Source organism: Ursus arctos, unplaced genomic scaffold (genome assembly GCF_023065955.2).
Source record: "Ursus arctos isolate Adak ecotype North America unplaced genomic scaffold, UrsArc2.0 scaffold_34, whole genome shotgun sequence".
In the NCBI taxonomy this organism is placed as follows: Eukaryota; Metazoa; Chordata; class Mammalia; order Carnivora; family Ursidae; genus Ursus; species Ursus arctos.
In genome coordinates, this window is record NW_026623030.1 from 17,273,464 (window position 1) to 17,287,407 (window position 13,944).

At 35.0% G+C, this 13,944-nt stretch overlaps 1 protein-coding gene across 4 annotated transcripts in view; it reads left to right on the top strand.

Moving 5' to 3' along the window:
• The window catches only part of TAOK3 (TAO kinase 3), a 174,771-nt gene that overhangs the window by 89,062 nt on the left and 71,765 nt on the right, over positions 1 to 13,944 (top strand). For all 4 annotated transcript variants that reach the window (XM_026514976.4, XM_057306029.1, XM_057306031.1 and 1 more), the window contains 4 exons: positions 1,688 to 1,898; positions 9,294 to 9,365; positions 9,747 to 9,848; positions 13,555 to 13,600. In XM_026514976.4, coding sequence (XP_026370761.1) covers positions 1,779 to 1,898; positions 9,294 to 9,365; positions 9,747 to 9,848; positions 13,555 to 13,600 — 340 coding nt within the window. In that variant the 5' untranslated portion in view covers positions 1,688 to 1,778. The remainder of the gene's footprint in view (positions 1 to 1,687; positions 1,899 to 9,293; positions 9,366 to 9,746; positions 9,849 to 13,554; positions 13,601 to 13,944) is intronic.

Consider the following 13,944-nt stretch of genomic DNA (forward strand, 5'->3'; position numbering starts at 1 on the left):
ATATATATAGATGAAAGTTAGTATTTCAGTATTTTTCAAAAAATAAAAAATAATCTATATCAATTAAATGTAACTATTAATAATCAACATATAAGCTTGTCAAAGTAATGTCCTTTTATTAATAGAAACTTTAGGGGCGCCTGGGTGGCACAGCGGTTAAGTGTTTGCCTTCGGCTCAGGGCGTGATCCCGGCGTTATAGGATCGAGCCCCACATCAGGCTCCTCCTCTATGAGCCTGCTTCTTCCTCTCCCACTCCCCCTGCTTGTGTTCCCTCTCTCCCTGGCTGTCTCTATCTCTGTCGAATAAATAAATAAAATCTTTAAAAAAAAAAAAAAGAAACTTTAAACTCAGAGTATTTTGTATAGCAGCAGAATAATCTGCCTCTTTAAGTGAATGTTAGCATAATCTCCAAATTATAGCAGTTTGTTATCTAATTACCTACTCTATATGTATATATTGTATATTAAGAGCATGGGCTTTACAGTTAGATCTGGGTTTGGGCCCCAGTTCTGACAAATAGTAGCTGCCTGATTACAGGGGAATAGTTTTGCCTCTCAGTTCTAGTTTGTTGTATAAAATCAAAATAATAAAGTCCTACATTACAAAGCTGGTTAGGGATTAAAGAAAAGAATATATACATATATGGAATTTAGTGTTGCCTGACACATAGTAGTGCTTAATAAATCCTAGTTGTTATTATTTCAATGTTAATTAGACCAAAATGCTTTTAAAGCAGATTTATTGAGATATAACTCATTCAAAGTGCACAGCTCAGTGGTTTTTGGTATATGACCCTTGTGCAGCCATCACCACAATCAGTTTTAGAACATTTTCATCACTCTGAAAAGAAAGCCCATGCCTTTTAGCTGTCACCGCCAAAGCTATCCTTCCTCCAGCTGTAGGCAACCAATAATCTGCTTTCTGTCTCCATAGATTTAGTTATTCTGGGTGTATTATATAAATGGAATTATTCAATATGTCGTCTTTTATGACTGGCTTCTTTAACTTCGCATCGTGATTACAAGTTTCGCCCATGTTGTAGCTATATGGTACTTCATTCCTTTTTATGCCAGAATAATATTTCATTGTACAGATGTACCACATTTTGTTTATTCATTCACCAAATGGAATGAATATTCACCATTTGGGTTGTTTCCACCTCTGGCTACTATGAATCATGCTGCTGTCAATAACCATCCATACAAGTATTTGTGTGGACATATGTTTTTATTCCTCTTGGGTCTATACCAAGGAGTAGAATTTCTGGCTCAAATGGTAACTTGATTTTTAAGTTTTTGATGAACTGCCAGTCTGTTTCCCAAAATGGTGCACCACTTTATATTACCACCAGCAGTTTTGGAGTGTTCTGCTTTCTCCACATCCTTGCCAGTTGTTATTTGACTTTTTGATAGTAGTCATCCTAGTGGATATAAAATGGTATATTACTGTGGTTTTAATGTTTATTTCTCTAATGACTAATAATGTGGAGCATCTTTTCACGTGTTAACGGCCCCTTGTGTATCTTTGGAGAAATGTCTAGTCAGATCCTTTGCCCATTTTTCTTTTGGGTTATTTGTCTTTTTATTTTGAAGTTTGTAAAACCAAGGTGCTTTTAATATTAATTTGTATTGCCACCAACCAAGATGTTTTAGAAATAAGTTAATGTCAAACCTTATTTTTTTACAGGTACTAAATACTTGCCCCCCAAAATATTTGTAAATGAGAGATAAGGCTGACTGGGATATCAAAAGCAAAACGTTTGCAAATACTGGTCATCATGCGTAAAGGGGTGCCAAAGGACCCAGAGATTGCCGATCTCTTCTACAAAGATGATCCTGAAGAACTTTTTATTGATTTGCACGAAATCGGACATGGAAGTTTTGGAGCAGTTTATTTTGTAAGTAATTTTAGACTTGTTTAGATAGATTAAATTAGGGGAGTTTGAATTCTACACATTCTATTACTTGTAAAATATGCTAGCTTTTAGTGTTTATTCTACGAATTAAATGTCTACACCAGAGGTAAATACTCATTGCTGAAAAGCCAGTCCTAGAATTCTAGGCATTATTAAAGTCAGTGGAGGGGCGTCTGGGTGGCGCAGTCGTTAAGCGTCTGCCTTCAGCTCAGGGCGTGATCCCGACGTTCCGGGATCGAGTCCCACATCGGGCTCCTCCGTTGGGAGCCTGCTTCTTCCTCTCCCACTCCTCTGCTGTGTTCCCTCTCTCGCTGGCTGTCTCTCTGTCAAATAAATAAATAAAATCTTTAAAAAAAATAAAATAAAAAATAAAGTCAGTGGAATCTCTGTCACCTGACTCTTGCTATCAAGTAGTCCAAAAAATGTTATAAGCTTGAGTTTTGGCCCTATGCATTTCCTCTATATGCCAAGTCCTTTTCCACCTCAGGGCCTTTATATATGCTATTCCTCCCACCTAGAAAACTCTGCACATTGCATCCCCATCCCTGCCTGACTCCTCCTTACCCTACAGATTTCAGTTTAAGTGTTACGACCACAGGATTGCCTTTCTGTTCAACTGTCCAGCACTAAATTAAGACTTTCTTTATGACCTCATAGCACCTTATGCTTGCATGTTGTTGCATTCATCATGGTTGTAATTCCATAATTATGTGTGAGATTTTTTGACTCCTGTATGTCCCTTCTCCTACATTAATGCCATGAGGTCAGGGGTTATGCCTATCTTATCCATCGCTATATCCCCAGTAACCTGTATAATGTCTGATAATAGTAGGAACTCAATAAATGATGGACAGATGGATGGATGAACCGATGGCTACTCAGGTGGACCAACAAAGATTTTTAGTAACATTCATGTCAAGTCAGTATTTAGTTAAAGGGTGTAAGGCTTAGCCCCTTAGAGTCAGTTCAAATTCTAAGACTGTGATTTTCTTTTGATGAGAAGAATGAGAAGTGACTGAAATGTTACCATAGCTCATTCACCTGAAGTTCATTACAGAAAATGTAGTTTTTAATTTATTTATATAACCTTAGAAGTTTGCCTCATCAAAGTCACAAATACTTAAGAGACCTAGTCCATGAAAGCAGGTGATATTTAAGTACTACTTATTACTTATTTCTCCTCTAAACCTGTTACCGAATAATTTTTTTTCTTAATCAAACAGTATTTGACTTTTAATTGATTCTTTATGTTTTGGCATCTGGGTAGGGCTTATCTTCAGTTGTCCTTCCAAATAAGATTTTATTAATTGCATTTTAACTCATCTTTTTGTTTCTAACCAAATCTTCAGCCTTTGTTTTCCCCGAACTCTTTATCATGCCTTTGTGTCTGTACTCAGCACTACCACCACTTCTCCTTTGCCCCCATTTAATATTTGGCTTCCACTCAAGTACATTTTATCATTAAGTGACCTTCCATGGCCGAAAAGGGTGCTAATTTTCTAGTCAACACTGCTCTGTTAGTCTTTGGGCTTAGAATAGTATTTAAAGCCCAAAGTCCTGTCTTCCTCATTCACAAGGATGCTTTTTCTTTTTTTCTTAAGTTTTTTTATTTATTTTTTTTTAGTAATCACTGCCCCCAACTTGGGGCTCAAACTCACAACCCTGAGATCAAGAGTGGCACATTCTACCAACTGAACTAGCCAGGCACCGCAAGAAGGATTTTTAAATTATAAATGCACATATGGAAGTGTGCATAAATACATGCCCATATATTTTGATATGTAATTTAAAGAACAATTAAAGGTAGATCCCTTCATAAACACCAGCCAGGCCAAGAAATAGAACATTGCCAGCACCCCAGAAACCCTTCTTACATTATGTCTATTTTGAATTTTATGGTGATTATTTTCTAGTTTTTTTTCCCATAGGTAACTCACTTTCTTCTGCACCCCTAACAATATAATTTGGTTTTGCCTGGTTTTGAACTTTTTAAAAATAGAAACATCCTGTATGTATTTGTTTGTGACCTATTTGTTTTGCTCCGAGATACTTTCCTCAGTCATCTTTTCTTACTTTCCTTCTCTTTATAACTCATTCATCCTCTCAGAATCTCTCTTGGCCAGTCAGAAGGTAGTTCCAATCTCTATCTGACTTTTGTATTTTAAAAAGTAGCTAGATGTAATGAGCACTGGGTGTTATATGCAACTGATGAATCACTAAATTCTGCTGAAACTAATAACACACTATATGTTAACTGACTTGAATTTAAATTAAAAATAAATAAATAAAATAAAAAAGCAGCTAGACCCCTCTCAAACTTCTCCTTTTGACTACAGTAAACCAAGCATGTTTTGAAACTTACTTACAAGCCTTTGGACTAAGGACAAAATGAGACCTGCTTTGTAGTAGGCTGAAGAAGACCTAATGATTTATTTGCTGTTTGGGCTAAGTCCTGTCTATTTAACTGGAGTATATGCCTTTTGAAAATGATGACCGTTTCTAGTATTTCTTTACAAATCTAAAGACTAGCCCGCTGCCCTGTTTACTGTAGGCACTAAATATATGTTCTTTGTTGATATGATAGACTAGAGAAATCATAAGGATATCCGGGTGGCTTTGAAAATGTAATCATTAACTATATAGTATTGCCTGTGTACAAAATGAGTAGTACAGGCCCATATAAACCCATAAGGCACTAAAAAACAGATTAAAGGGGAATTAACTTACACTTTACTGTAAAACCTAGAAAAGCTTGAACCTTTTATCTATAATGGTGACACAGGTAATACCTTAAAAATGGATTTCTCATTGGCCACAGTAATATTTATGTGTAGTTCCTCCCTCACTGTTAAGATTCTTCCTCTTGTTACTCATACCATGATAACCAAGAAGACTATCATCTCTTCCTTGGACAACTGCAATAGCCCCCTAAACCATCTTTGTGCATCCACTGCGGTCTCTCTTCAGTCTGTTGGCTGCACTACAGTGAGCTTGGGGGAAAAAGAAGTAAATCTGATCAAAACCCTTACTTCAGGGATGTACCGTATGGTGACTAACATAATATAATAAAAAAATATTATTATAAAAGCAAACAAACAAACAAAAAACCCTTACTGTATCCAGCCTATAAGGTCTTCCACGATGTGTCCCTTTTTGTACTGAAGCTATATTCCCTCTTATTCTCATTGCCCTAGCTGTAATATAATAGCTTTCCTTAAGTCAAGCAGAGAAAGACAATTATCATATGGTTTCTCTCATCTATGGAACATAAGAACTAGGAAGATCAGTAGGAGAAGAAAGGGATAAAGAAAGGGGGGGTAATCAGAAGGGGGAATGAAACATGAGAGACTATGGACTCTGAGAAACAAACTGAGGGCTTCAGAGGCGAGGGGAGTGGGGGAATGGGATAGGCTGGTGATGGGTAGTAAGGAGGGCACGTATTGCATGGTGCACTGGGTGTTATACGCAACTAATGAATCATCGAACTTTACATCAAAAACCAGGGATGTACTGTATGGTGATTAACATAATATAAAAAAATACTATTATAAAAAAAAGATTAGAAATCTTTTAACTAATTAAAAATAAAATAAAATATACATGTTTTAAAAGAATATATATAATAGCTTTCTTTTGACTATTGTCATGGGATTTTTGCATTAACTGTTGTTTCTGGAATGTTTCCCCTTTTACCTTCACCTTCTTACCTCCTGTTCCTCTTTTAGCTGTCACCTGAAGCCTCATTTCTTCAGGGAAGCCTTGCCTGACCTGCCCATCGCCCGTTTTTGTTTCTCCAAGTAACACATACTCTTCTTTATAGCACCTGTCACAATTGCAATTTTATGTTTGTTGGTTATGATATTTTTGTTACTGTCTGTGCCGATAGACAAGAGATAGGTACTGGACATATTTACTCACAATTCTTAGCCCAATACCTGACACTTTTTGAATACCTAATAAGTATTTGTTGAATGAAGGAGTGAATTATAAAGAACTCAGAGAACTTGGGGTACTGTTAATTAGTACTTTTCATGAATCCTAGTCATGCTAGCAAGGCATTAAGACTAGATTCTAGCAACCAACATTTTTATACCCAAGCACTGTAATTCTGTTAGGCTTTTGTAGTTTACAGCTTTTACACAGAATGATGGCAGGAAATATGTTTAAAGTGAACTATAAGCTGGCTCAGCTCTCATAGAATCAATCAGCTGAGAGTATATTTAGAAAAAACGGAAGCTGTTGATGAAATACCTCTGTGTGTTTAGATTTATATAAGTAATTCAGAAATTAGCAGCATTAACAAATGAGATAGTAAGAAACTCTGTATTAAAGGAAAATAGAAAAGGGCCAACCATGTTCATTTTTGTATTCACTCAAACACAACCAAGAAGTTTCTACATTTCTACTGTTGCCTTGTTAAACTTCGCATATCTTCTATATTCCACCTAAAGCTAATAATTTAGTTCCATTCTTCTGGGTATAATTATTACCTTTTAGTTGAGACTTAATAATAAGGCAAAAAGAAAAGCTTATTTTTAATTTTTATATTTCTCTATAAATTAGCAACAAGTGGACAGTAATCTAAATGTAGCTGGAAATGGTTAAGAAAATATCAGAAACACATAGTACTGTAAATATTTTTTTGAATCAATGATCTAGCTTAGAAGTCACTGAGATCATTAAGACTATTGGAAGTGTTAATTATGAATGTAAGTTTCAAGAATAACACTTGAAACATGTAGAGGTTATAATCATAATATGGTTTGAAGTACTGGAAAGCTGAGACCCCACTGATAGTTTCCTTTCTCTGTATTAAAACGTTAATTTTTTTTAAGTTTCAGTTCTGAATTTTAACCAATATAAAATTGCATTTAAAATTGCATATCTAAACAGACTCTCAAGTTAGAGAATAGGCTGATGGTTACCAGAGGGGAGCGGGGGGAATGGGTGAAACAAGTGACGGGGATTAAGGAGTGCACTTGTGGTAAGCACTGGGTGATGTATGGAGTTGTTGAATCACTAAATTGTACACCTGAAACTAATATTACATTGTATATTAACTAACTGGAATTTAAATAAAAACTTAAAAAATAAATTTCACATCTAAGAAAAATCAACATGAAAATATTTTTCAAATATTGAGTTTGTGCTCCAGTAGGCAAATATTGAGTACAGGTATACTTGTGAGCAAGTATACTTACCAAGTCCTGAGTAAGATTACTCCGTAAATATAAAGAAATATATACATATATTTATTATATATAATATTTTAAAGATTTGTTTGTTTTTAGACAGCATGCACGGGGGTAGGGGCAGAGAAAGAAGGAGACAGAGAATCTCAAGCTGACTCCCCACTGAGCACAGAGCCAGACACAGGGCTCTGTCTCAAGACTCTGAGATCTTATTCTGAGATCATGACCTGAGCCGAAATATTCAGACACTGAACAGACTGAACCACCCAAGCGCCCCAGTATTTTTATTATTTTTTTCAAGTCTCTGGTTCCAAATAAGCATTGATTATAAATAACCTTAATAAGCAATTAGACAATACCATCTGATTCCATTTGTATGGGCCTTTTTTTTCTTTTTATAAAGGTGAAGGATTTGTTTTTTAAAAATCCCTTTACAAGTTAAAACTCCTCATTGCATGAGTATTTCCTAAAGCTTGCTAAGGCTGCTGAAGCTGCACAGTACATAGATTCATCCCCAAAATATCTGCTTTTCAGATATAATCACTCTAACCTTTATTATAGTACTGAATTCACATCAACTTGTCTTTGTTGCTGTCATATAAGCAGTCTTAGCATTAAATTTTAAAAGCCAGAAAAATTTGAGAGATTTTTGTATTTAATAAAAGTCCATCTGTACCTTCTAAATGAACAAAATATCTAAAAAATGCCTTTGTAGAGGCCTGCTGATTTGAAAACTCTAGTAGATACCTTATTTTTATAATAGGTACTTTTGCCTTTCTTTAGCACTTGTAAAAAAATTTTTTTTCAGTAAGTGTTCTTTTGCTCTTTTGTCATTCAGTAAGACTCTGTAGGTTGAATTTTTTATATCAATAAGTTATTGTTCATTTTTTAATTCAAAAAGTTTTTAATTGGAAAAAATAAAATAAAAAATAATTTTTTAATTAGAAATAAATTCATTTTTTATCTGAGAAGTTTCTTTAAGTGTATTTAAGAAAGTGATTATACATTTTTCTCTAAAATTGGTGACCTGATTTTATTGGTAAGTGAATTCCAATCTTTTACCTCAGAACCACTGCTATAGCCTTAGTTCTTTACAATAATAATATCATAAAGTCAAAATAGCTTACTAACATCAGGATTATGGCACTGATGCAGAGCTCTGTTATTAGAAGAAAGCCAAAATTAAATAATCTTTTAATGACATATATATTTTTCCAAAAATTTTTAGAAAATTATCTAGTTTTAAATCTCTTAAGTAAATTTGGAGGAAGACGATTACTTGAGTTATTTGTTATTTTCATATGTGCTTTCAGTGAATTGTATTTGGGGTATGGAAAAGCTATATAGAGATAATTATGAGACAAGGCAGTCTTTGTAGATGAATACACACACGGATGTGTGTATATATGTAATACATTCTTACTATAAAATATAAGTACCTTTGGAAGTGAAAGTCCCTCTTAAAATTAATCTTACCTTCTGCTGCATTGTTCAGTGCAGTAGCCACTATTTAGATTTAAATTAATTAAAATGTAAACTCCATTTCCTCAGTAACTGTAGCCACATTTCACATGCTATCACATACGCTGTAGATATAAAGCATTTCCATCAAGACAGAAAATTCTGTTGGACAGCACTGCTCCAGGGACTATCACTGATATATATTCTGCTATAAATTCTCTCATATTCTTTCTACCCATGCACTCACATTAGTACTATTTTGCAAAAGTAAGATAATATGCAGCTTGTTTTTTGTCATTATATTTTTTGTGTCTTTCCATATTACTATATATTCATATATATTACCTCATTCTTTTACTGCTTATTTCATCATATGATTGTACCACATTATCTAACTGGTTCTCCATCGATGGACATCTTACATGGTGAAGCCAGTATGGACGTTTTGGAAATTTGACTTGTTTTTGTTTGATTGTATATATTTTTTTAAACCCTAATCCTTTTTAATATTATGGTCTTTGCATGTATATGAATAGGGATCAAAAGAAGCTGTACTTTACAGTGGGGCGGAAATGTCTATCCGGTCTTTCAGAAGTTGCAGCATCTTTAAACTGTGATAATGAAGTGTGAGAATGTTATTTAAAGTCTCTAGTTGAATATTTAAGTTCAAGTGGCTGAAACATCATTCCATTTTTTTTTTTTTTCTGCTGCTATCTCAACACAGGCCACAAATGCTCACACCAATGAGGTGGTGGCAGTTAAGAAAATGTCCTACAGTGGGAAGCAGACACATGAGGTATGTTAAAGACAGTTGTATACCTAAACTGACATAAACCAGTTAGTATGAAATTGATGGCAGAAACAAAGTTCTTTAAACATTTATCATAGTTTTTTTTATTCCTTTTTGTGGAGTGTATAATATTCTTAATATTCTACTTCAACTAATTTGTGGAATGGAACATAAGTTAGTATAATAGATTTATTATAATATATCCGATAATTGATTTACATTTACATGTACTAAAATTAAAGAAGTAACACAAGTTTAAACAGCTTCATTTCTTAAACTTTCACTTTGTCCATTTAAAATAATGAAAAGAATATCATATATGTATACTTGATAATAAAATACTATTTCCAGCCTAAAATCATACCATTTTCTTTATGACTTCAATAGAAATGGCAAGATATTCTCAAGGAAGTCAAATTTTTACAACAATTAAAGCATCCTAATACCATTGAGTATAAAGGTTGTTACTTGAAAGAGCACACTGCTTGGGTAAGTCAAAGGACCTATATTATCATTTATTTCCAATTAAAATTTTTTTCTATTTTTTTCTGTTATCTCTTTGATCTGTGAAATTATCAGTCCCATTTCTGTCCCATTTGACTTTTGTTATCAGTATTTAACATTTGTTAATACCTCAGAGTGTGCCATATGTTATACATTCTATAAGATTAAATATTATATCTAGCCTATGGGAAATTTTATTCTATAAACAATCAACAAACAGATAGTGAAAAGTTAGTACCATTTTATAATGATTTATTTGCAAAAGTAAAAGGCAGAGCCTTTTATTCTCATCCTAGAATTTTTGTTGTTGTCATTTCTCATCCCCCACTCCAATTCCCCTCAAATTTGGGATTATGCTTGGTATTACCATCATGGTCTAAGTTTTATCAGACAGGGCTTAGCACGTGATTAAAATGAAAACAGTCTTGGGTGCCTGGGTGGCTCAGTTGGGTAAGTGTCCAGCTCTTGATTTTGGCTCAGGTTGTGATCTCAGGGTTGTGAGAACAAGCCCTGCATCATACTCTGCGCTGGGTGTGAAGCCTGCTTGGGATTCTCTCTCTACCTCTCCCTCTGCTCCCAACACCCCCTCCAAAAAGTCTTTTGTTCCACTCTTATCTTTTTAGTATATTTTTACATGATTGTGTTTCTGTTTTTAGGTTCACACCTTAGGTACTGTTTAGTACATGAAAATGCTATACTTCGTACTTTATCAGAACTTACACTCCAATTTATTTATTTTTTTTGAAAGACTTTATTAATTAATTTATTTGACAGAGAGAGAGACAGCCAGCGAGAGAGGGAACACAAGCAGGGGGAGTGGGAGAGGAAGAAGCAGGCTCCCAGTAGAGCAGGGAGCCCGATGCGGCCCTCAATCCCGGGACCCTGGGATCAGGCCCTGAGCTGAAGGCAAATGCTTAACGACTGAGCCAGGTTCCCACTTACACTCCATTTTAAAGTCCAATCTAACTATCATTTATTGAGATTCATTTATTGAGAATTTACCGTGTATAAGTGTTTTCCTGTATGTCATCTCCAGTTAGGAAATGGAATTTTTGTTCCCAGATAGACTATCAAACAATATACTTGAACATAAATATTTCTTTTCAAGCAGCTTTTAAGATATCTATAGTCATTACTTCTGTTCTGAGCAGAAGAAATTAATTAGAGGAGTATCTCATTATCTGGAAATCAGTTCTCTGGCAATCTCAGCTATCGTAAAGGAGTCAAGAAAGGGATTTTAAGCATGCAGGATAAATGTTACAAAATCAAGTGCTAAATACCATGCGTTTGGAGTCTTCAGAAAATCCTCTGGGCTCTTATTTAAAGCCTGTTTACTCTTAGATTACATAGAATGCTAACAAGCTTGGTTAATGGGTCTCTGTCCACAACAGATTTGATAGGCTAAATAGAAGGAGCTCATAGGAACTAAACTGCTGGAGGCATACATACAAACAGCCACAAGACTAATTTGACCAGAAGGAAGAAATCAGGGAAGTTAGAAAGCAGACCTATAATTTAGAAGTAGAGGGGCACCTGGGTAGCACAGTCAGCGGAAAATCCGCCTCTTGATGTCGACTCAGGTCATGATCTCAGGGTGGTGAGATTGAGCCCCACATTGGGCTCTGCACTTAGCACAGAGTTGGCTTGAGTTTCTCTCACCCTCTCCCTCTGCCACTCCCCCTCCCCACGCTGGCTCAGTCTCTCTCTGTCTCTCAAATAAATAAATAAATCTTAAAAAAAAAAAAAAAAAAGGTAGAGCAACTAGAGCTGTTTAATGTGAGGAGCAAACAACCAGCCACAGCTCAGGTGTCCTTGTGCTATGGAATAATAAGGAAACAAATATACATGATAAAAATATACATTAACATAAAAATTTTTTTAAATGCAACCATAACTGTAAACATATTCTCTCCATTCGGTTTTAAATTTCTATGTTCATATTCCATATACTCAGCTAAAGGAAGTTATATGTGCATATTAATTTACTTAGTTGTTTAAGAAACATTTCTATCAAAATGGTTAAAGAAACAGTGTTTGTTAGGGGTGCCTGGGTGGCTCAGTCAGTTGGGCTTCTGCCTTCGGCTCAGGTCATGATCATAGGGTCCTGGGACCAAGCCCTGCATCGGGCTCCCTGATCATCAGGGTGCCTGCTTCTCTCTCTCCTCCCTGCTCTTGCTATTTTTCTCTCTCTCTCTCTCTCTCTCTCTCAAATAAATATATAAAGTCTTTATTAAAAAAAAAAAAAAGAAAGAAACAGTGTTTGTCATTATACCTCAAAGCAGAAAAAAAAGTAGTGCCCATAAAAGGCTAATGTTCATTATAATATTGATTGAATGCGGAATCTCTCATTACCTCACTGGTGTGAGGTAAAATTATACCTCACACCAGTTAGAATGTCTACTATCAAAAAGACAAAAAACAACTGTTGGTGAGGATGTAGAGAAAAGGGAATCTTGCACATTGTTGGTGGGAATGTAAATTGGTGCAGCTGCTGTGGAAAACAGTATGGAGTTTCCTCAAAAAATCAAGAATAGAAGTACCATATGATCTAGTAGTTCCACTACTTGGTATTTACACAAAGAAAACAAAAAGCATGTTTGAAAAGATATATGTACCCCTGTGTTTATTGCAGCATATTTACAATAGTCAAGTATGGAAGCATCCTAAGTGATATTGATAGATGAATGGATGAAGATGTGGTGTACGTATACAATGGAATATTCAGCCATAAAAAAGAATGAAATCTTGCCATTTGTGACAATATGGATGGACCTAGAGGGTATTATGCTAAGTGAAATAAATTGGACAGAGAAAGACAAATACCATATGATTTCACTTATATGTGGAATCTAAAAAAACAAACGAACAAGCAAAAAACTGGGAACAGACTCCTGAACACAGAGAACAAACTGTTACTGGCCAGATGGGACAGGGATAGGGGAATGGGTGAAACAGGTAAAGGGGAATAAGAGGTACAAACTTCCAGTTATAAAATAACGAAGATGAAAAGTACAGCATAGGGATATAGTCAGTAATATTGTAATAACTTCATATGGTGACAGGTGGTAACCACACTTAGGGTGGTGAGCATTTCATAATGGATAATTGTTGAGTCACTATGAAGTATACCTGAAGTCAACATAATATTGTACATCAATTACACTTCTATTAATAAGTAAATAAAATTAATGTTTCTGAATCTGTTTATTTTAATGTCAAGCAGAAAACTATAACAAAATTTCAGAACTTTAAACTTCTATGTTTCTTATGTTTTAAATCATTCTGGTATTGGAATAATTTTAACATATATAGTTATTTAATTACATATATAAATATATAACAAATTTTAATAGTTTAGATGTAAATACATAACTCATTATACATAATAATATATGACATATGGGACACCTGGGTGGCTGAGGTGGTTAAGTGGCTGCCTTCGGCTCAGGTCATGATCCCAGGATCCTGGGATCGAGTCTCTTCTCAGCAGAGGGTCTGCTTCTCCCTCTTCCTCTGCCCTTCCCACCGCTTATGCTCTCTCTCTCTCTTTCAAGTAAATAAATAAAATCTTTAAAAGAAAGAAAAAAGAATACTCACTCTCCTAGCATTCTTAATTCCTTGGTTAGTTGGTTGGTTTTAGCAGTTTCTTATTAACTGTAATTATTCTGGTTATTATTTTAATCTATTACAGTTGGTGATGGAATATTGCTTAGGCTCAGCCTCTGATTTGTTAGAAGGTAAGAATAAAAGCACTATCCCCTCCTTTTGTTCTGCCTTGACCAGAATAGTATCTACTCCTATATTAAAGTGCAGTTTGGGCAAAGCAAATGGATGCTGACTCAGACCTAAGGGCTGTGTGGATGAACTGTGAGAACTTTATCTCTGCAGAGGCTAAAAGTGTCTCGGGAATGATTAGCAGCCCTCCTGCTGTTCAGTGCAATGCCCATCCGGGGCAGGTACTTACTAAAATGTTCAGCTAATGTGATCTAATGTATGTAGCCAAAAACGTCAAATTCGTATGTATGCATGAAAGAGAGGTAGATGGTATCAAATTATATTGATATTTAACCCTTTCAAATAT